Source organism: Erythrolamprus reginae, chromosome Z (assembly GCF_031021105.1).
Source record: "Erythrolamprus reginae isolate rEryReg1 chromosome Z, rEryReg1.hap1, whole genome shotgun sequence".
NCBI classification, from domain to species: domain Eukaryota; kingdom Metazoa; phylum Chordata; class Lepidosauria; order Squamata; family Dipsadidae; genus Erythrolamprus; species Erythrolamprus reginae.
In genome coordinates, this window is record NC_091963.1 from 97,792,336 (window position 1) to 97,816,431 (window position 24,096).

A 24,096-nucleotide genomic window follows, 5' to 3' on the forward strand; every position below is an offset into this window, starting at 1 on the left:
ATTGACGGCAGAAAAAAACCTCATTATCCATCTAGTCTGCCCTTATACTATTTTTTGTATTTTATTTTAGGATGGATCTATGTTTATCCCAGGCATGTTTAAATTCAGTTACTGTGGATTTACCAACCACGTCTGCTAGAAGTTTGTTCCAAGGATATACTACTCTTTCAGTAAAATAATATTTCTTCATGTTGCTTTTGATCTTTCCCCCAACTAACTTCAGATTGTGTCCCCTTGTTCTTGTGTTCACTTTCCTATTAAAAACATTTCCCTCCTGAACTTTATTTAACCCTTTGACATATTTAAATGTTTCAATCATGTCCCCCCTTTTCCTTCTGTCCTCCAGACTATACAGATTGAGTTCATTAAGTCTTTCCTGATATGTTTTATGCTTAAGACCTTCCACCATTCTTGTAGCCCGTCTTTGGACCCGTTCAATTTTGTCAATATTTTTTCGTAGGTGAGGTCTCCAGAACTGAACACAGTATTCCAAATGTGGTCTCACCAGTGCTCTATATCAGAGGTCCCCAACCGCCGGTCCGCGGACCGGGACCGGGCCGTTGGGGCTTTTCAGCCGGTCCGCGGCGCCAGGGCCCCCTCGGCCTTTCCGCACCACCAGCAGCGCTCCCCCCGCCAGCCAGCCAAGCCCCGCGCCCGCCGGAACCGGCTCCTCGCTCTCCCCCCGCCGCCCGCCGCGTTTGCAGGAGGTGGGGAGGGTTGGGCGGCCCGCCAAGGCCAGGAGGGACGCCGCTGCCCCCCCCCTTCCCTCTCTCCGCCCGCCGCTGCGCCTCCTTGACGCCGAGAGGAAATGCCGGCAAAGGCTTTCCTCAGCGGAGGCCGGCGAAGGTGATATTGAATGTCGGGGGAGAACGGGCGGCTGCACGCGCTCCCTATCTCCCTGCTAGCCCACTCGGAATATTCAAAATAAGAAAAACCTTTGCCAGCGAAGGCTTTTCTTATTTTGAATATTCCGAATGGGCTAGCAGGGGGATAGGGAGCGCGTGCAGCCGCCCGTTCTCCCCCGACATTCAATATCACCTTCGCCGGCCCCGCCTCTCCTGCAAACCCCCTTGCTGAGAGCCCGGGGCGAAAGTGCTCTCGCAAAGGTGAGGCGGGCAGGGCGTGCGCGCGTCATCGCTGAGAAGAACGGAGAGAGAACGAGAGTGAGTGAGAGCAACAGACAGCAAGATAGAGAGAAAGTGAGAAAGAGAGAGTGAGAAAGGGGGGGAGAGAAAGAGATAGCAAGAGAGAGAACAAGAGAGAGAAAGAGCGTGAGAAAGAAAACAAGAAAGAGTGAGAGAGAGAGAAAGCAAAAGAGACAGAAAGAAAACAAGAGAGAGAAAGTGAGAAGAAGAGAGAGAAAGAGGGGGAGAGAGAGAGAAAGAGAGAGGGGGGAGAGAGAGAAAGAGGGAGAGGGAGAAAGAGAGGGAGAGGGGGGAGAGATAGCAAGAGAGGGAGAGAGGGAAAGGGGGAGAGAGGGGGGAGAGAAAGAGAGAGGGAGAGAGAGAGAGGAGATAAAGGAAGAGGAGAGAGAGAAAGGAAGAGAAAGAAAGAAAGAGGGATAGAAAGAGAGAGAGTGAGAGATGCTCAGTGAGCCTTTCTTTGAAGTTGCCTTTCTTTCTTTCTCTTTCTTGCTTTCTTTCTTGCTCTTTTTCTTTCTCTCTTTTACCTTCCCTTCCTCTATTTCTTCTTTTCTTTCTCCTTCCTACCTTCTTCCCTTACTCTCCCCTTTCATAAGTTTCCTTGCTTCCTTCCTCTGTTCCTGTCCCTTCCCCCTTTCTTTCTTTCTTTCTTTCTTTCTTTCCTTCCTTTCCTCCCTCCATTTCTTGCTTTCCTTTTCCTTCCTCCCTTCTTTCCTCCCTCATTCCCTTCTTTCACTCCTTCCTCTCTTACTCTCCCCTTTCACACCTTTCCTTGCTTCCTTTGCACCCTTCTTTTGTTCCTGTCCCTTCCCTCTTTCCTTCCTTCCTTCCCACCCTCCGTCCATTCATTCACCCATTCCTCTCTTGATCGCCCCTTTTACGGCGCCGCTGACAGCTAGCTCCCCCCCCCCCCCACCGGGCCATGGAAAACTGGTCTAGCTTAAAGCCGGTCCCTGGTGCAAAAAAGGTTGGGGACCTCTGCTCTATATGGCCATTTGGTGGACCTGCCCACAAATAAATAAACTTTGGAATAAAATACATAATTGGATAGAGGAAATGACTTAAATTCTTATTTAAAAAAACCTGAAACATTTTTATTAGGCATTATGGATCAGAAGATGGGAAAGAAACAATACTATCTAATGTTACATATTTTGATAGCAGCTAGAATTTCAATAGCACAATATTGGAAAGTAAAGACCTCCCAGATGACTCAATGTTGAATAAAAAAAATTTGGACTGTGCTGAAGCTGACATGATGATGCATAAAATAAATAATAAAGAAGATTCCCAATATTATAAGACATGGAACGACTTTTACAAATGGTTAGAAGCAAGGAAAAAATAAAAATGAAATGTTTACATGGAATAGATAATATTTATGCAAAGAGGAATACATTTTTTATAATTATTAAATTTTTCAGGATAAATTATAAATGACGATATATTAGAAATGTTTTAATATACATATAATTGCTTGAAAGCGGTCGAAATCACAACAAAATACTGAATTGAGTGAATAACCAAAAATATTCTTTTTTTCATATTACCGTCTGTATTAGCCGTTATTATAAGATGTGTTTGATGGAGATGTACCAAATGATTAACCAATTGATACATTTTTTATTTTGTTGTTTGTTTAATTTGTTTTGTACATATGTATGTTGTATTTTCAATGTTTTGTTTTTGTGTTTTGTTTTTAATGTAAATAAATCAATAAAAATATATTTTTTTAAAAAAAATGAAAAGCAGGGAATAAATAACCTTAAACATCCAGATTATAATGGCAACAAAGGTTTATAAATAAAAATGTGCCTAGATCTATAAAGTTTTAAAAAGAGTTCTAACATTGCTATTCATTTGGAAATTATTATGGTTAAACTATTATAACACGATGTATATCTTTTTCTTTTCTGCTTACTTCTGTAATCAAAATGCACACAGGCATAGAAAATAAGGGCTTTTACATTTTAGAAATAGTAATAATTATAATCTAATGTGACTTTATGAAGGGATTCATTTCTTCCTTCTCGCTTATTACATACGATTTTCCTTGAGGATAACGTTCTGCAGTTTGGGGCTGATATAGAGAGGGGGGGTACTACATAATACTGTATACCGCAGAGAGAAAATCATTTTTTTTCTTTCTTGGATGACCTTCCCTGCAATGTCAGCCAGAGGCCTCTTTAAATTTCCCTTTGGAAAAAAATTGTCTTATTTTTGTCCTTTTTAAGAGAAACCCAATCTCTTATTTTGTTTAACTTAATTCTGCAGCCAAATACAATACAATAGCTCATTCTTCATCCAAAGTGACTCCATGTGCAAAAAAGGGGGGGGAGAGAAAAGGAATGCACAGATGCGCACCGCTGAAAACTAGCCGTCAACTATATAATCCTCCACTTCCGCTCACGCAAAGCTCTAAAGATGCCTTCAAAAACTGGAACTTTCAAAAACTACCGCCAGTGTTTCTCAAATCTTTAGGCACACTTTTAAAATGCGCGGGTTTCCATTCCTAGAATTACCCAGCTAGTCCAGCAGAGGCCTTGGCGTTAAAGCTGCTTTTCGTCTGAGGGCATGCGCATTCTTGGCCAGCAAGATGGCGTCTTTTGCTGGAGCTAGAATCGCTGTTAAGGTCGCCTTCGGGCTGCGCTCCCGTTCCTGCCTCGACGTCTTTTGCCGTTGTGGGGGAGCTCGACTGCTTTCTACCCCTGCGCCCGCCGGGGGGGTCGAAGAAAGCCACAGAGACCCTCCCTGGGCTGGGACCTGGTACGAGACGCTGTCTTCGTCGGTACCTGTCGCGACGGTAGAATCGGGGTTGATAGCTCTGCAGGTCGCATCCGGGCTCCCTTGGTGGTCCACGGTGTTGGCAGCTACCGCCATCCTGCGCACTGGCCTAACCCTTCCTCTCACCATCTTCCAGAAGCGCGTCGTCGCCCGCGTGAGTTCTAGAAGGAGGAGTTGCCGGTCAGCCTTCGCAAAGAGGGTTTCTCTTCTCTATAGAATTTGCACGTTTTTGACACCGGGTGATGGTGAATTGTGACAGCATATAAACAGTAAAATTTAGATGAGCAGTCCACATTCTGCTAAGACCTTTAATGTGCTTGTGAAAAAGGTGTGGAAGCACAAAGACCGTGGTGCCTGCATGACCATTAATCCAATTTGGGGGGCAGGGTTGCACCTATGTGGGCATCTTCAGCTTCTGAACTTATAGCGAATAGCATTCACTTTGTCTCATCTAGAAATAGTACCAGATACATGAAGTGATATGTATATACAGATGTGTTGAGATTTATGAAATCTATTTAGTTCAAATAAATTATGTAAGCAAGGTCTCATTAGTCTGAATAAATAGCCGTGTTCTTCCTTTTGTCACCCTTTTTTATTGTGCACAATATTTTTTCTTAGTGTATTCATCCTATTTGTCATTTACCAAAAGTCCTCTAATGCTTCTCATTTTGCCTGTTCATTATTTATACTTTATGATATACACTAAAACTCCCATTGTAAATGAAGATATTCTTAACATAAATTGCATGAAAAATGTCACATGTATAGTGTGGTGTTAACGTGCTGATTTAGAAACTAGAAGAGTGGGCAAAGTATATATCTTTAGAAGACAATATCTGAGAAAATGTGTACTCTATATAATTAAGACTCCTGTGTCTTTTCAGCTAGTTAGAAAAATTGCAGCCTGAAATTGAACAATTAGCCAGACAGCTCCGTTATGAAGTTTCAGTTTCTGCAAAGCAGTACGGTTGGTCTGAAAAACAGGCTAGGTAAGATGTCTATAATAATCACAATAAAATACCAATATATGTTCGTAAGTATTTCATTGGTTTGGTTATCTGAGAGACAAACATTTGTAAGATGCTATGGTATTTGTACAGTAATTCTACTGTAGGTGTCTGGGTTTTGGCTTCCTTTTCTATGTTTTTCTTTCAGCTATTTGTATATTTTCTGATTAGCATTTCATAGAGAATCTAAGTGAACTGTTACTTCTGATCTTATCTCTTTTATTCAAAATATTTTCTTTACACTTCCATTAACTATTTCCAGATATGACATACAATGAACAAAATTTATTTGATGCATTTATTTTCCCAGTTTTTCTGCCAAACAGTTCTCAGAGTCACTCCCATATCAATTACAATTAAAGAATGCAACCCGTTTTCAGGTATACAATATAGAAAGCATCTCTTTTAAGAAAAAGAGGATGAGAAATGAAGAATAAATAAATTTAGTGTCCAGATTTTACAATATCTATTCTTAGTATGATGATCATGAATAAAAATTGAATATCATTACTTCTCTGAATAATTTAAATCTTAGGGGCTTTTTACTGTCACCCTTAAAATGTTTAAAAGCAGGTGGCCATAATGTTATTGAATGAGATCCTACAACTTATTAAAAATGCTGAATAGAATAGACTACAACTGAAAATCAAATGTTTTCCACAGGAGTTACATTTTCAAAAAATAGCCCAAAATTAACAGTTAAAATTCAACAAGGAATAGCTTTAATATAATGTGCTATTCTTTCTTACCTTAGAAATACTGCTAAATTCTAATTCTAAATAATCTCCTTATTGCAACATTTAAAGTCAAAGTAGATTTGACTTGTTATGTACTGAAATTCTGCTAAATTCAATAGAGGTAGCCATTTTAATTCTTGGTCTGCTCTGTTAATCTATCTTTTATTTGTCTTTCCATCCAGGGCATGCTACAGGAAAAATATAAAAAGAATAGTTTCAGAGTTATATATTCGAGATAATTGTCACCCTTTCAAGACAACCCTGATCATATGGGTACAACTTCCAGTATGGGTCTTTGTTTCTGTAGCTTTACGTAATTTAAGTATTGGTAGAGGAGATTCTGAAGGTAAATGTTGTTGTTTTTTTTGGAAAATCTCTATTAATTTTTCTTATATCATTCCCATCACATATTATTTTGAATTACAGATTATACATGTTCTCAGTTAATATTCTGACAGTAAGTTTTGACCGGTTTCATTTCGTTATATACATTGTATTTCATATTTTTAAATTCTAAAATCTATTACTTTCATTAATTTTTCACGGTAACTGTAGGTCGTTTCAATTGTACTGTTGTTTCATATTATGTTGGTTTTATGTTCTCTTTTGAACCCATTCATGCCATTTTTGCCATGTTCTTTTTGATTCTATTATTTTATTTCCCTTAATTGAGTTCGTGAATTCGTCCATCTCTAAACAGGCATATATCTTATCTATAATTAAATCTTCCGTTGGTATCTGATCACTTTTCCAGAGTTGTGCTATCGCAATTCTCGTGGCGGTGTTTATATGTGTTGTGAGGAGCATTGTTTGTTTTGAATAATGTTTTCTCCAAACTCCTAAAAGCATAGCTTCCGGTGTGAGTTCTATTTCCTCTTTCGTAATCTCTGTGAGCCAAGTATGAGTTATTGTCCAAATTTTTTGTATCATGGGGCAGGACCACCACATATGGAAAAACGTACCTCTTTCCTTTTTACACTTCCAACGCGAGTCTGATAATGTTGGGTGGATCTTTGCTAATCTCGCCGGTGGGAGGTACCATCTGTAGAACAATTTGTAATAGTTTTCCTTATATGCTGCCGAAAGGGTTATTTTGGATATTGTGGTCCATGTTCTTTCCCAGTCGGCAATATGGATCGCGTGTTGCAGATTTTTTCCCCACGCTATCATTGGTGTTTTGGTCGTATCTTTTATTCTTTCCTGTTCCAAAAGTATTTGGTATATTCTGATTATTTGTTTGTTTTCATTTCCTATCAGAATCTTATCTAATGGGTTCATAGATTTTTGAATACCGGGTGTTTGATTGTCTTTTTTAAATCTGGATTCTATTTGGGCGTATGTCCACCAATCCATTTTATGATTTAATCTTTCCAGTTCTTGTCTAGATTTGAGTTCCCCGTTTGGGTGTAATATATCTCTGTACTGGATGGTTTTGGCTATGTTGATCAAATTTGGGTAGATGATGGCTTCCATAGTGGAAAGCCATCTTGGAATTTTGTCGTAGTGTTTATTTTTAATTTCGTACCAGGTTTTTAGTAGTGATTTACGGATCAAGTGCCTGTCAAATATAGTTTGTTTTTGCAATTTATCTTTCCATAAATGCGCATGCCAGCCTGTTTGTAAGTCATGGCCTTTTAATACAAGTATTCTCTTATTTTTTAAATTAATCCACTCTTTTATCCAAATTAGGCTTGCCGCTTTATAGTATAATTTTAGATCTGGGAGCCCCAGGCCTCCTCTAATTCTATTATCTTGGAGATACACATATTTTATTCTTGGCCTTTTGTTTTGCCAGATGAATTTGGAGATGATTTTATTGATTTCTTTAAAAAAGTTTGGTTCCAAGTTAATCGGAGCTGTCTGAAAAAGATATAAAAATTTGGGAAGAATATCCATTTTTATTACAGATATTCTGCCTAACATTGATATTTGTAGGTCTTTCCATTTCTCTAAATTTTTTTTGGTATCTTGCAATAATTTGTCATAATTGTCTTTTTTAAGTGTAATTGTTTTGTTTGTTAATATTAATCCTAAGTACTTCATTTTTTTTGTAGTTTGGAGTTTAGTAGTTTCTTCTAATTTCCTAATTTGTCGTATACTCATGTTTTTTGTCATTAACATTGTTTTCTGTTTATTTATTTTTAGACCTGCAAATTCCCCAAAATTTTCAATTTCTTTAATTAGCTCTGGGCCAGAGCTGGTTGGTTCTTCTAAAAAGAACACCAAGTCGTCCGCGTATGCCTGTAATTTATATTCTTCTTTTTTAATTTTAATTCCTTGTATATTTTTATTATTTCTTATCTTATTTAGTAGTAGTTCCTGTGTCAGTATAAATAATAAGGGTGACATTGGGCAGCCTTGGCGGACTCCTTTTTCTATCAAAATTGTTTTTGTAGTGTCTCCGTTTATTATTGCTCTGGCCTTTTGGGTGGTATATATATTTTTGATAATGTTTTCAAATCTGTTACCTAATTTTAATTCTCTAATTAACTCATTTAAGTATTGCCAATTAACATTATTAAATGCCTTCTGGGCATCCAGGAAGACAAGAGCTATTTGCTTTCCTGGATGGGCTTCACCATATTCTAAGACGTCTAAAACTGTCCTGGTGCAGTTGAAAATTTGTCTGGAGGGTAGAAAACCATTTTGGTCTGTGTTGATGATTTTATTTAATATTTCTTTTATTCTGTCTGCTAAGATTACCATAAAGATCTTATAATCCGCGTTAAGCAGAGAAATTGGTCTGTAGTTTTTTATTTTCTGTTTGTCTAACCCCTCCTTTGGTATCATCGTTATGTATGATTCTCTCCAGGATTCTGGAATTTTGGCTTGTTCTAATATTTCATTGTATATCTCCAGTAATATGGGTTCAAATAGATCTTTATTTCCTTTATAGAATTCCCCCGGGAGTCCATCCGGCCCTGGGGTTTTATTGTTTTTTTGTTTTTTTAATGCTAGTTGAATTTCTTGTAAAGTAATTTTTTCATTTAAAATTTGTTTATCGAGTTCTTCAATTTGTATGGTATTATTTTCTTGTATGTATTTAGTAATTTTTACCATTTCGATTGGTTCTTCTTTATATAGGTTGTTGTAATAATCTTGTATTATTTCCTTTTTCTGTTGTTCCATGTGTTGTATTGTTCCGTCTTTATCCTCTAATTGATAAATTAATTTTTCGCTTCTCATTTTTTTGATTTTCTGCGCAAGCCATCTACCTGGTTTGTTAGCTGTTTCAAAGTATTTTTGTTTCGTTTGTTTTAAATTTCTAATAAATTCTTGCTGTTCTAATATATTTATTTTGGATTTAGCTTCCCTTAGTGATATTTGTGTCTGTTTGTTAGTTGGGTTTTGTTGAAGAGTTTTTTCCAGCTTGGCTATTTTATTTACGTAGTGATTATATTCTGCCTTCTCTTCTTTTTGTTTTTTAGCTGTATATGATATAGTAACTCCCCTAGTATATGCTTTCAGTGTGTCCCATAGTATTTGAGTTGAGGTGGGTTGTTTCTTATTTTCCTCTAGAAATAATTTTATTTCTTTGTTTAGCATTTCTGTATATTTTTCATCTCGAAGTAGGTTTGTATTTAATGACCATCTTCTAAATTCTTTCTTTTCCCCCTGCCAAGTGATTGTTATTGGGTTATGGTCAGCCCACGTATTTGGTTCTATGTCAACAGATTTTATTTTTTTGTGCATATTCTTACTTAGCCATACCATATCTATCCTAGAGAAAGAGTTGTGTGGGGCAGAGTAGAATATAAATTGTTTTTCATTTGGATGTATTAATCTCCACATATCTACCAGATCTAGTTCATCCGTCATTTTCTCAAATGTGGTTGGTAGTGTGGCTCTTTTTATTTTACTCTTGGTTTCTATTTTGTAGTCCAGTTTTTGGTTCACTATTCCGTTATAGTCTCCTATTATATATATATTTGTTTGGTTAAATTGTAATAATATTTCATGTATTTTTTTATAAAATTGTTTCAATTCATGATTTGGTGCATATATATTTACTAATAATATTTTCTCTCCTTTGATTTCTACTTCTACTATAATATATCTTCCTTTTGGGTCAGTTTTTATCTCTCTTGGGTTTAATTCTTTTTTCACATATGTGGCTACCCTTCTTTTCTTTTCTTTTTCATCTAGAGAAGTGTATAGCTCTCCCAATTTGGTGTATTCTAAATATTTTTTGTGTGCAAGTTTGATATGTACTTCTTGTAGACATATTATCTGTGCTTTCTGTTTCAGGAGTTTGGAGAAAACCTTTTTTCTTTTCTGGTTGTTGTTGAGTCCATTTATATTTATTGAAATTAGTTTAGTTCCCAGTGGCATTTAGCTTTGAATGGGTAGAAAGAGAATATATAAACAAGAATAAAAGAAAGAGGGCTTTTCCTTCTTGGTTGTTTTTAGTTCCTTTTGTTTGTTTGTTTCTATTTGTCTACTGCTGCTGCTGTTTGAGATCTGGTCTTAGCCCCTTCTTCCTTTTCTCTTTCTTCCCCCGTCTCCCCCGTCCTTCCACCTGTTTGTCAATTTCAATTTCTTCTTCTTTACTAGATTCTAATCTCTCCCCGCTCTCTAACTCTATCTCAGTATTAACCAATTGTTCGTATATTTCTTGTGCTTTTTCAAGGGAGTCCACTTTAACTCTTCTGCCCTCAATATTATCATCATCCCTTCGGGATTAATCCATCTAAATGTGATTTCTTTTTTGTTTAGGACAGAGGCTAGTGTCTTATAATCTCTCCTTCTCTCTCTTACCTTTCTAGGAATTAGCTTTAATATATTTAATTCTTTACCCTTATATGTCATTTTCCTTCCTCTAGATATTGCATATACTCTGTCTCTCATGATCCTTCTGGCGAATCTCAGGTGGATCTCCCTCGGGAGTTGGTGTTTTCGGGCGTAATTAGTGTTAATTCTGTATATTTCATCCAGTTCACTTATTACCTCTTCCCGACTGGTTTGTAATATTCCTGAAATTATGGTTATCATAATCTCCCCTAAGTTTTCATTCTCTGTCTCTATCACATTTTTAAATCTTAAAAAATAAGAAGATCGTTCCAACTCCAGCTGAATCAGGGAGTTTTCGAGTTCCTTATGGGATTCCTTAAGTTTTTGGTCTACCTGTTCAATTTTTTTCTCACTCTGTTCTATTTTCTCTTCCACCTGTATAATTTTTTGTTCATTTTTCTGTGTTGCAAGTTGCACTGTTTCCAGTCTGTTTTCTAACCTAAGGATATCAGTTTTTAACTCTAGGTGGTTATTGGTAATAAGTTCTTGTAATTTCAGCATTGCTTCTTGCATAACTGTCAATGTTTTATTCATATTTTGCATTAGTGAGGAACTTTCTTTCTCTTTTTCTTTCTCTGGATTTAACATATCATCTATTTGTCTTTGTGATGCTGAAGAAGCTAAAGATACTGTATTTGCAGGTGTGGCTGGGGTTGTTTTTTTACCACCTCTGGGCTGGTAATTGGCCATTTATTTTATGATCTGGTTTTGCTTTTCTAAAATATTATATATTCTATTCCATATGACCATAGAAAATATTTATGCACTTTAAAAGTTCTATTACTTTTCTTACAAATGTTAACGTTTTTTACAAGGATACAAATCTTAATTGAATGTAAAATTCTATAATAGTTAATTAATGACTTAATAACTATTTAGTATATTAAATATATCTAAATATCTAAATATAAGTATATCTAAGTATCAGTGTAGTTATAAACAATTAATCTATTAACAATTAATCTAAATATATCTAAGAATCAAGGAAATTATAAACAATTAATATTTTTATGCTATATATATATATATATATATATATATATATATATATATAAAAGTAACACTATATCTATAAGGCTATGTCTAAATCTATACTTATGTAATATCTATGCTATTAATCTATTAATACAGACTTCTATTTTATAGTTTATCTAAACTCTTAATAAATGTAAATGTTTTGTAGTACTGCTTTAAATTATTATGTTTTCTAAAATTCTTTTCTCAGTGACTTACTTTTGTAAAAAAATATTTCTTTTCGGGCTTTATAACATTTTGCTTTTATAGTCCTCTAAACAGTTTACAGAATCAGCATATTGCCCACAACAATCTTGGTCCTCATTTTATCCACCTTAGAAGTATGGAAGGCTGAGTCAACCTTGAGCCAGTGGTGAAATTTGAACTGCTGAACTACAGCTAGCAGTTAGCTGAAATAATCTGCAGTGCTGCACTCTAGCCACTGTGCCACCCTGGTTCATTAAGATTTATTTAGCTTTGCCATTAAATAATTTTTATTCTGAACTTGATTACAGCAAGTATGATTAATTAAAGTTGTATGTCAATTACTGGGTAGTTCACAATAGTCAAATAAAAACATTATAATAAAATAGCAAGTATGATAGATGAAATCTCACTCTTCTTCACTCTAACCAAAGGTTGGTGAAGAGCCAGATTTTCACCAGCCTTCTGAACAACAGCAGAGAGGGGGCATCTAAATATTTCCAGAGTATAGACAATAATATCTGTTCTGCATTCAGGAGCTGGGAGTTCAGGCAGACTCCCAAGTTGTATAGTGCAGTACCGGAGAGAAGTATTAATAATACTTATTAACAACATATTTTTTCAAGTGTTAGTGCATTAGAGTAAAACAATAAGAATTAATCAGCAAAAGCTATTCATTGAATATTATTGACATTTTTTTAAAACCTGGTGCAGCAGAGAGCTTTTCAGAGTGAGCCAATTTGGTGTAGTGGTTAAAGCCTCAGACTCAAAACTGGGAGGACTGGGAGTTCTAATCTCAGTGTGGTTGCAAAGATAGCATGGTAACCTTGAACCAGTCACTTTCTCTCAGTCCTGGGAAGCAGGCAATGGCAAACTACTCCAGAAACCTTGTCAAGAAAACTTCAGGAACTTGTCCAGGCACACATCAGGATCAACACTGATTCAAAAATACTTCCTACCGGTATATGGGCATGAAAATAGGTTGACTCTCAACTCAAACCACCTTAAAGGGGTGTCATTGTGAGAAAGTAGGAGGCAAGAGTAATTATAATTACTCTGTGTGTGAGAGAGAGAGGGAACGAGGCAGGAAGATGAACAACCAGAGATCCAATAATAAATGTCTGTGTCATGTGGCCTACTTATCTTTGAAGCTGCTGAATAATATTTAATATACAAAGCATGTAAGCATAATTATCAGTGAAGTTGTGTAATTTAAAAATCTGACTTTAAAGGAAAAATTGCAATTACTTCTCAACTATTACTTTAGCTTAACCCATTGGTAGATCTAGCTCTAGTGTTTATACATCTAGTTTAGTAGCAGAAAGTCAATATCCAGAATTTGCTTTGCTAGCCCTTTTTACAAAATCTGCTAACAATCATTCCTAGTTTAAATTCACTATCTATTTAATACTAATGTTCTAAAGTATTTGCCATATTTAGAATAAATTATATGCCAATTGTTTGTTTTCAACAGGGCTTTTAATTCAGGAGCAGTTTTCTACAGGAGGCTTACTCTGGTTTAAGGATCTCACTTTACCTGACTCAACTTGGATTTTGCCAATCACTCTTGGACTTCTCAATCTACTGATAGTAGAGGTATTAAGTCTATTGTAAAATCATTGAGTGGATTAGAAGCTGTTTTACACCAAGTTACACAATAGCTTGTAATTTATTTATTCTGTCTATGTAATTCTAATTTAATACAGACTCCCCACAGTTTTCAAAAAACTAGACAAGAAATATTGAAAATAAGCACAATGCCCACAGATAGTACATATAAAATTGGAAACAACCATTTATTAAACAAGTTACAAAGTGCATAGAGGAAAATGCTAAATAAAGTTAGGGCTTGTATTTGCACTCCTATCTTTCAGACCTTGGTGAAATGTCAAGTGCTATCCCAGGAGCACTTTTATATTTATTTTCACTTGGAAATTGGGTGTGTTTGCTTAATTTCAATAATTCCGGACAATATGAATGTTATAAACAAGTGCAATGATGGTGAATGCTGCTGACTATATTGTAATTTTAAGATTCAGATAGCGCCTAAGACATATACATAATGTATTATGCATGACTCAATGATTCTGGGCTACTCATAAAAATCAAATTACAATAAAATTAACCAAATATAAACAAAATAAAGATAGATTATGGCAAGTGTACTGAAACTGTGTGAGAGAATACTTAATAGTATCCATAATTGGATCAAATCAGGTCCTAGTTTTATTATTTTACCTACTATAATAATTCATAGTGTCCCCTCATTTGGTTTTTGTTCACTAGGTATGGGTGTCAATCATTTTAAAATTGGATTGTCACAATGGAAGTTTAAGGATCTGAGTGATATACATAATGCAAAGAACAGTTGATAAGTATTGCAAAATTAGCAAAAGAAATAGTTTGAATTCAAACAAGTGTTCAGCTATCTAGAACTCCCACAGATATATGGTATAATGGCAGGCAATTTATTTTAAATGCACATGAATCTCAGATAATTTGGTTTGATGGAATTCACATCATTTATTTTTTATTTAGAAACAGAAACATGGAAGACTGATGGCAGAAAAAGACCTCATGATCCATCTAGTCTGCCCTTATACTATTTTTTGTATTTTATCTTAGGATGGATATACAGTGATCCCCCAAGTTTCGCGATCTCGATCATTGCTAAACGCTATATCGCGATTTTTCCACCCGATGACGTCACTCCCTTCCTTTCTCATCTTTCTTTCTCTCTCTCGCTTCTTCCTCTCTCACACTCTCTTCCTCCCTCTCTCATCTCTTTCTTTCCTTCTCTCTCTTTCTCTATCTCTCCCCGTCTTGCTCTCGAGCGGCAAGCGAGCAGCCGGGCGGGCGGGCGAACGGGCAAGCGGCAAGCGAGCAGCCGGGCGGGCAGGCGAACGGGCAAGCGGCAAGCGAGCGGCCGGGCGAGCGGGTGACGGGCAAGCGGCAAGCGATCTTGGGGTTTCCCCTTTGCCTGGGCGGCGGGAAGACCCAGGGAAGGTTCCTTCGGCCGCCCACCAGCTGATCTGCTCGGCAGCGCGGCAGCAGCGAGGAGCCGAAGATGGGGTTTCCCCGTTGCCTGGGCAACGGGGAAACCCCATCTTCGGCTCCTCGCTGCTGCTGCGCTGCAAGCGAGCGGCAAGCGAGCAGCCGGGCGGGCGGGCGAACGGGCAAGCGGCAAGCGAGCAGCCGGGCGGGCGGGCGAACGGGCAAGCGGCAAGCGAGCGGCCGGGTGAGCGGGTGACGGGCAAGCGGAAAGCGATCTTGGGGTTTCCCCTTTGCCTGGGCGGCGGGAAGACCCAGGGAAGGTTCCTTCGGCCGCCCACCAGCTGATCTGCTCGGCAGCGCGGCAGCAGCGAGGAGCCGAAGATGGGGTTTCCCCGTTGCCTGGGCAACGGGGAAACCCCATCTTCGGCTCCTCGCTGCTGCCGCGCTGCCGAGCAGATCAGCTGGTGGGCGGCCGAAGGAACCTTCCCTGGGTCTTTCCCGGGTCTTCCCCGCCGCCCACACGCAAACTCCACCATCTGCGCATGTGCGGCCATGGAAAAAGGGGCGCGCATGCGCAGATGGTGTTTTTACTTCCGCACCACTACATCCCGAAATATCGATTATCGCGAGGGGTCTTGGAACGGAACCCTCGCGATAATCGGGGGATCACTGTATGTTTATTCCAGGCATGTTTAAATTCAGTTACTGTGGATTTACCAACCACGTCTGCTGGAAGTTTGTTCCAAGGATCTACTACTCTTTCAGTAAAATAATATTTTCTCATGTTGCTTTTGATCTTTCCCCCAACTAACTTCAGATTGTGTCCCCTTGTTCTTGTGTTCACTTTCCTATTAAAAACAATACCCTCCTGAACCTTATTTAACCCTTTGACATATTTAAATGTTTCCGATCATGTCCCCCTTTTCCTTCTGTCCTCCAGACTATACAGATTGAGTTCATTAAGTCTTTCCTGATACGTTTTATGCTTAAGACCTTCCACCATTCTTGTAGCCTGCCTTTGGACCCGTTTAATTTTGTCAATATCTTTTTATAGATGAGGTCTCCAGAACTGAACACAGTATTCCAAATGTGCACTCACCAGCGCTCTATATAGCGGGATCACAATCTTCCTCTTCCTGCTTGTTATACCTCTAGCTATGCAGCCAAGCATCCCACTTGCTTTTCCTACCGCCCGACCACACTGCTCACCCATTTTGAGACTGTCAGAAATCACTACCCTAAATCCTTCTCTTCTGAAGTTTTTGCTAACACAGAACTGCCAATACATTACTCAGATTGAAGATTCCTTTTCCCCAAGTGCATTATTTTACATTTGGAAACATTAAACTGCAGTTTCCATTGCTTTGACCATTTATCTAGTAAAGCTAAATCATTTACCATATTACAAATGCCTCCAGGAATATCAACCCTATTGCACACTTTATAGTCATCGGCAAATAGGCAAACCTTCCCTACCAAATCTTCCCCTATGTCACTCAGAAACATATTAAAAAGAATAGGACCCAGAACAGACTCTTGTGGCACACCGCTTGTAACCTGTCTCTGCTCAGAATACTCGCCATTAACAATAACTCTCTGATGTCTATGCTTCAGTCAGCTGCAAATCCACTGAACTATCCAGGGATTAAGTCCAATCTTCACTAATTTATCTATCAGCTCTTTATGTGGAACCGTATCAAAGGCTTTGCTGAAGTGCAGATAGGCAATATCCATGGCACCACCTTCATCCAACACCTTTGTGACATAGTCAAAGAAATCAATGAGATTAGTCTGACATGATTTGCCTTCAGTAAAGCCATGCTGATTTGGGTCCAATAAGTTATTGTTTTTTAGATGCTGATTTATCCTCTTTTTGAGTAGAGTCTCCATCATTTTAACTATAACTGATGTCAAGCTAACTGGCCTGTAGTTACCAGCTTTTTCTCTACTGCCCTTCTTGTGGATAGGGATTTAATATATTAACATAACAAACTACTTGGCTATGGGTGGTGCACAAGAATAAAAACAGATAAGGGAAGACCAAGCCAGCAAAAAACAAAAGATTGCTTTATTTCTAATAACAAAGCATTGAGACTCACCTAATACTACCGGTAAAAGAGGAAGGGATTTTTGCTAGTGCTGCTGACTATATTGTAGTTTTAAGATTGGTTCGTTGGTTTATGGAATTCACTTTCAGAAAAGGTTGTGACAGCTGTCAGGATTAGACAGATTCATGGATGCCAAGTATATCGGTGGTTATTGAAACGGATGTCCATGTGCCGCCTCTATGTTGGTTGAGGCAGGCAGGATTCCTTTGAGTACCATTTGTTGGGGGCCAAGGGAAAGGGAGTATCTTGCCTTCTCTTTCTGCTCAAGGTCCCCATGGACAATTGGTGGGCCACTGTGTGACACAGAATGCTGGACTTGATGGGCTTTGGCCTGATTCAGCATGGCTCTTATTTAATTTAATTTAATTTATTAGATTTGTATGCCGCCCCTCTCTGAGACTCGGAACGGCTCACAACAATTAAAAACATCATATACAAATCCAATATTAAAATAGTTTTAAAAACCCCTATTAAAAACAATCATACAACCCAAACACACCATACATACTCAAGACAGCTCAGGAAATGTCAATTCCTCCATGCCTGGCGACATAGATGAGTTTTTAAAAGTTTACAAAAGGTAATGTTCTTATGTTCTTAAGATTCAGATAGCATCTAAGACATAGACAATTAATTAAGAGACTTATTTACTCTAAACCCATATCTAACTATATACTAGATTTTTCTCTTATGTTTTTCTTTCAGATATATGATGCTATCAAGTTAGGAATAGAAGAAGTAACTTCTTTTTAAAAAGTAAATTCTCATAAACCAAGAGCTTTTTATCCCTCCAAGGACGATAGTAGAGTCTGACAATGCAGTTAATGAAACTTCTTCACTGTTATTTGAAAGAAAAGCCAATTTCTATCTTTATAGAAGAAGAAGTTACATCAAAAACCTTAAGCAACACCTATATTTATTGACATGATCTCAACCATGTCAGGCTATATTTTAAAAAAACAGGCTTCAAACTTTTTAATTTTTTAAAAAAATAAGGTATACAACTTTCTGTATCTCATGAAAGCATATTTATAATTCCTGTAAAAAAATGATGCCTATGAGAGCAATCTAATGAAAGACTCTTAATTTCTTTCTTTTTATTTAAATTGTGATAATAACTTACCTGGAATTTACCTGCAGAAGGTGGACTCATATTGACTTGTCCTTGTCACTTATCTCGGTAGTGAAAGGTTTAGTATAAATAAGTTGTTTATTTCCAGATCTCATAGACAAAATTTATCTTAATTTCCAGAGCAGATTGTATGTAAATAGTTGATTTAAATAGCCAGATGATTGCCTATGTAAATTTAATTTGTATACATGCAGTCCATTTCTCATGTGGTTATATTAGGAACTGATTTGGTATGTATGGATATAATTGACAATGGTTATATTTGGTATGTATGGATATAATTGACAATGGTTTATCCATCATGTAGAAATTAACCTTGAGTTCTTAGTCTGAAATAGCCCAGACATTCCAGATCAAAATAATAATTGGCATAAACAAGATAGCCTATTGTGAGACTTCAGAACAAGCGATAAAAAATTCATTCACAGAATACAGAGTAATTTCTTCCCAAAGAAAAATTGTTTAAATTGTTAGCAGGTGTAGTTTTATATGTGCTGAGTAGTTTGATATAAAGAATGTTACTGAGCATATTGGGAAATCTAAAATGTTAATTTTGTGAAAGAACTATTTCTATCATTGTGTTTAATTATCAAAATCTCTCATTCTTGACTTGTAATTCCCTGTCATAAGGCCCTTCATCACATTGCGGAATACTATGAATGTAAAAACTCAACTGTATCAGGTGATAAAATTTAAATATGGAAATAATCAGCTAATTTGTCTAGAACATAATTCAGTAAATATAATTTTAACTGATACTTCTTACTGTTTCTAATTTGCCTTTCTAGATTTTTAGTTTAAGAAAAACTGAACCATCTCGGTTTTGGAAATATGCTACCAACTTTTTTCGAGTGGTCTCTCTGCTAATGATCCCCATTGCGTCAAATGTTCCATCAGTAAGTTTGTTAGCACAGTATATTATTAGCTGCAAAAGTTTTTGCTTCCATTGAACAATCTGATCTGGATGTTCAATGTTGGGAACCCTGGGGAATCTCATTAACAATATTGTTTTTCCTTTGCAAAACCAGCAGTTTGGCAGTTTGATTCCCATTGGCTCAAGGTTGCCTCAGCCTTGGGAGCAATATATTGATTTTGTAAATTGCTTAGAGAGGGCTGTAAAGCACTATGAAGTGGTATATAAATCTAAGTGCTATTGCTATTTTAGTTTGGTATTGCTAGCTTACAAATACTTACAGTGCTGTTTCCTACATTGTGTGATGGCTAGTGGGGATTTAAATTCAAATGTTCCTCTCACTAAATCACATTTTCTATTTACTAAACCCAATGTCCAATTAAGTGTTCTATGTCAGTGTTTCCCAACCTTTTTTGAGCCGCGGCACATTATTCATATTTTCAAAATCCTGGGGAACATTGAAAGGGCGGGGGGGGGGGGGCGGGCTAAAGAAAAGTTTGGACAAAAAACCCCTCTCTCTTCCTCCCTTTCACTCTATTTCTCCCTCTTTCTCTCTTTTCCTTCCTTCCCTTTCTCTCTCCATCCCTCTTTCTTTCTTCCTCTCTTTTTTGCTCTCTTTCTCTCTCCCTCCTACCCTTCCTCTATGTCTTTCTCTCTCCCTTGCTCTCTCTCTCTCTTTCACTGTCTCTCTTGCTATCTCTTTCTTGCTTTTTTCTCTCTTTCTTGCTCTCTCTCTCTCTTTCACTGTCTCTTGCTATATGTCTCTTTCTTTCTCTTTGCCTCTCTTGCTATCTCTCTTTCTCTCTCTCTGTCTCTCTTGCTATGTCTCTCTTTCTTTCTCTTTCTCTCTCTCTCTGCCTCTCTTGCTAAGTCTCTCTTTTTCTCTTGCTATGTCTCTCTTTCTTTTTCTCTCTCTGCCTCTCTTGCTATGTCTCTCTTTCTCTTTCTCTATCTCTCTTTCTCTGCCTCTCTTGCTATGTCTCTCTTTCTCTCTCTCTCTGCCTCTCTTATATGTCTCTCTTTCTTTCTCTCTCTCTCTCAGCTGACTGCAAGCGGGAGCCCTGACGGTGGCAGCTGGACGTGCTGCTGGACACCGTATATGCCAGGCCCGCAGCGCCAGCATGTACGACGTCCAGCAGCACGTCCAACCGCCACCATCAGGGCTCCCGCTTGCAGTCAGCTGAGAGAGAGAGAGAGAGAGCTCCCTCTCGCTGCCGCCTGGAGCTCCCTCTCGCCGCCGCCATCTCCCCGCGACTGCCTGCGGCCGCTGCAGCCACCCACCCCCCGCTCCCACCGCCTGTGCCCTCCCGCCGGGCCACAAAGGACACTTGCCGCCGACGCCAGGGAAGCTCCAGCTGGGCGGGGCGCTGCCGGTGCCTCCGTCCTGGGGCTCCCACTCGCAGCTGTCCCCTGGCTCCTGCCTGATGCCGCGGTTTCTGGCGCTCTCCTGCTGGGCCCCAAAGAAGGAAGGCGGGAAAAAGGCGCGAAGAATGGAGCTCTCCTTCTTCCTGCCTTCCTTCTTTGGGGCCCAGCAGGAGAGCGCCGAAAACCGCGGCATCGAGCAGGAGCCGGGGACAGCTGCGAGCGGGAGCTCCAGGTCGGCACTGGCAGCGCCCCGCCCACCGGCAGCGCCCCGCTTCGCGGCACACCTGGCCATGTCTCGCGGCACACTAGTTGGGAAACGCTGTTCTATGTGTCAGAAACATAGAACAAACATAAGGAAATCATCTAAAATAACACATTAAATCTTGCTGCACATTATTGATGCATATTCTTTTGCCATATAAATGATTTACTTGGAAGAATGTCTTTTTGAGTCAGTCAAGGTAGGATCTAATGTTCATATAAGCTGATTGGTGATAAATAGTTGTGACTTATAATGCTACATAGGAACTCTACAAAAAACAATCTGATATAAATCAGTAATTTTAAATGCTGTGTGTAAACAATGGAGCTCAGTTTTTAAGATGGCTTCCTATGTGGAAATTGCTGGATATTTCAGCCAGACATTCTAAATAGGATATCATGGAACCATGGGTGTTCACTATTCTTCATCCTAATATAAAGCTAAAATTGGAGGGATATAGTACCTTTTTGATCATTCCTAGAATTCCTAGGAAGAAAATGGGATAACACATTATTCAACCTTTTTTTTTTAATTTGTGGATATTTTTTAATGAGATGATGTGACTTGTTGGCAGCAGTACTACTTTTATTCACTTTGTTAAAATTAGTATGTCCTTTTTCCTTTTCTTCTTTTATTTCAGGTACTAGCTTTGTACTGGGTAGCTTCCAGCTTCATGGGCCTTTCACATAACCTTCTACTGCGCTCTCCTGCTTTCTGTAAATTATGCCGTCTCCCTTGGACCAAGTCTGATTCAGATACTCCATACAAAGACATTGCTGCTGCTTTGTATATGAAATATTTCTTTAAGTGAAATACATCTCTGTATTTGAACCAAATGATTTTTTACTATATTAAATTGTATTAGGAAGCTAACTTTGTTGAGTAGAGAAACTTTATATGTCCCCTGCAGATAATTTTTATCAGCAAGTAGGAGACAACAACTTTGAAAAAAATACTAGCTTTCAATTGTGTATGTTTTTAATTTATGTGGAATTTCTGAAATCTTTTTTCTGAAAAATCATTTCTCGTCCGCCAAGGTAATGTAATTGTTTTAATATTATGTATTATTGTTTGTTTCTTAATCATTTGGCAGCTTAAAATACAAACATATTTTTCAGTATGCATATAATATATTCATAAAACCATAAACTGGTTTTCAGATATTTAAGAAGTGTGTTATGAGAGAGAAAAACTCACATCCTAGGTGAGACCCTGACATGTACACTCACATAGGGAGATATCCAGTTGCCAAATAGAAAAGAATTTTAGGGACGGGAATTAACAGTGAAGCTACAAGTAGTCTCCATTCAGAGGATTTCATTGCAATTGACCTTGATTTTGTCCAGACATCCTCTAGAAAACAGTAAGTTTCTTGCACCCACATTAGTCTAGATGACGTGGTTAAATATATATCAATTTTACTTTTATAACAACTATGATGATTTACCTCATTGTATTTAAGAAACATTTATTTAAGTATTTTAGCAGCGGGATATAAATATGCAATTGGAAATCTGAGAATTGGGGAAGACATTATATAAAGGTTTGTATATATCTAAGTTTAAAGAAGACAGATATTTCTTGAGCTACCTTTTTGTTTTCTAACAATGCCAATGATTAACTTGTGATAATTGCCCAGTATCTCTGGCTTTGCACTTTTAGAAACAGCTCTTTTAAGTATGGTTATATTGTTTTAACTGTTCATATACCAATCACCATTTATGTAGAAGAATCTAATGGAACTTTCATTATATTAGCAATGAATGTAAATTTCTAATCATGGGATACATTTTTCAATTTTAAGGAAAAGAAATTTCAACAGCCAAAAACCATTATCCAATCTGCATTAAACAGAAAAATTAAGTGGCATATAACACCTGCTAAATTAGCCAAAATAGACAGGAAATTTACTCCCAAATGCTGGAAGTGCAAAATAGAATTTGGTTCATATTATCATCTATGGTGGAAATGTGATTGGCAAAACTTTTTTGGGAAAAATCTGAAGCTGGTTAAAAGAAATTTTAGGAATCAATATAGAGAAAACCCTGGAATGTTTTCTATTAGCAATACTTCATCAAAAACTAGAAAAAAGTCAGTTAAATTTGGTCATACACATAACGGCAGCCAGGCTGACATACTGGAAAAATGAAATGGTAACACAGGAGGAGGAGATAATAGAGAAAATCACATCATGTGCAGAGATGGACAAACTAGAAATAAAAAACAAGGAAGACTCCGAATTTTATAAATGTTGGGATATGTTTTATTGCTGGTTAGAAAAAAGGTTAAAGTGACCAATGTACATGTAAACTAATAACTATAAAGAGCAATTGCCTGGTGAAAAATTGTATAATGGAAAAATAGAGATTTAAGATTACTTATATAAATTATGGTTATTGTTCTTTTTTTCAAAAGTATTCAACAAATATTTAAAAGAGACATGTAATGTATATATAGTTAGAACCGTTATGCAGATTTGCTTCACATTCATCCAATTTTCTTTTTAAACGTTTTTGTTTTGTAAAAGAAAAACTAAAGTCATCATTTAGCTCTGTATAAACAAGGGGAAATGAATTAGCCCAATACTTTAAAAACCCAGTTATTGATCTGGAACTTTGAAAATGGCATTAGATACATTTCATTCACAAAGAAGGTATATCCAGAATACCTGCTGTTGTGGTGAACATGTTCTTCCATCCTTTTTTGGCTTGTGTGGAATTTAATGCCTTTTGGATGTATTTCTAATTTTCCTATTAAACATCCCTTCACACATATTGAAATAGACAAATGTAACTGGTACAGAGTGTTAAAACATTTTCCAATGACTTGATCAGACTCATGATCAATTCAGCACAATGAATTAACAATTATGGCATAGTGAGGCATATTGTGATGCTTCATCGTAAAAAGGTTTCCCCATTCAAAACGAAGCAGCTAGGATTGTTCCACACTATTCAACATCACAGATACAGCATCAACAAAGCTTTCACTGTACCATAAAGAATTTAACTTCTGGAGATGGATGAAAATACTGCTGTGGCTAAGTTTGCGAAAGCTGATTTATATAGCGGTGTTTAAAAGTTTGTGAATCTTTTTGAGTGTTCAACATTCCTGCATAAATTTGATCTGAACTATGATTTGCACACAAGTCCTAAAACAAAATATTTTTGTTGTTTACTACTTTTTATGTGCAGCTTTTGGTTTGATTACTATTTTATGTATATAAATACGTAATGTATATAAATATATAGTATAAAATGCCAAAATGTCATTTGCATTCAGTGGCAGTGTCTTCTAATTTTAATATAGAAAGCTAAACACTTACAATTGTTTTTGTTAAACATTTCATTACCCAGGTTATAAAACTTCCCATAGTAAAAGTTTTGCTATGTCTCCTGACTATTATCCATTGCAATGGATATTAACTTCTATATTTGCTTATATAGTCTCCATCTATTTGGAACCATATTTATTTTATTTATGTTTATGTGTTTATATCCCACCTTATATTGTTTTTATAAATAACAATGGTATTTATTAAAATTGTTTGCTACCCATTTCACCATGAAGTGAACATATTACCCCTTCCTCTTCTATTTTTCTCACAATCCTGAACATATTACCCCTTCCTCTTCTATTT

The 24,096-nt window shown here is 37.3% G+C and overlaps 1 protein-coding gene across 1 annotated transcript; it reads left to right on the forward strand.

Moving 5' to 3' along the window:
- Positions 1-2,620: 2,620 nt before the first annotated feature.
- On the forward strand, positions 2,621-24,017 carry COX18 (cytochrome c oxidase assembly factor COX18). The gene is made up of 6 exons (XM_070726387.1): positions 2,621-4,080; positions 4,818-4,918; positions 5,856-6,019; positions 13,157-13,278; positions 18,705-18,812; positions 21,097-24,017. Exons 1-6 carry the CDS (start codon positions 3,739-3,741, stop codon positions 21,265-21,267), a joined length of 1,008 nt encoding a protein of 335 aa, XP_070582488.1. The 5' UTR covers positions 2,621-3,738; the 3' UTR covers positions 21,268-24,017.
- The last annotated feature ends 79 nt before the right edge of the window (positions 24,018-24,096 follow it).

Excerpts from the sequence above, each read along its gene's own strand:
- COX18 (XM_070726387.1), top strand. The coding sequence starts at position 3,739 with ATGGCGTCTTTTGCTGGAGCTAGAATCGCTGTTAAGGTCGCCTTCGGG. Across the intron at positions 4,081-4,817 it reads AGAAGCGCGTCGTCGCCCGC|TTAGAAAAATTGCAGCCTGA; the intron begins GTGAGTTCTAGA and ends CTTTTCAGCTAG. Across the intron at positions 18,813-21,096 it reads TTGCGTCAAATGTTCCATCA|GTACTAGCTTTGTACTGGGT; the intron begins GTAAGTTTGTTA and ends CTTTTATTTCAG.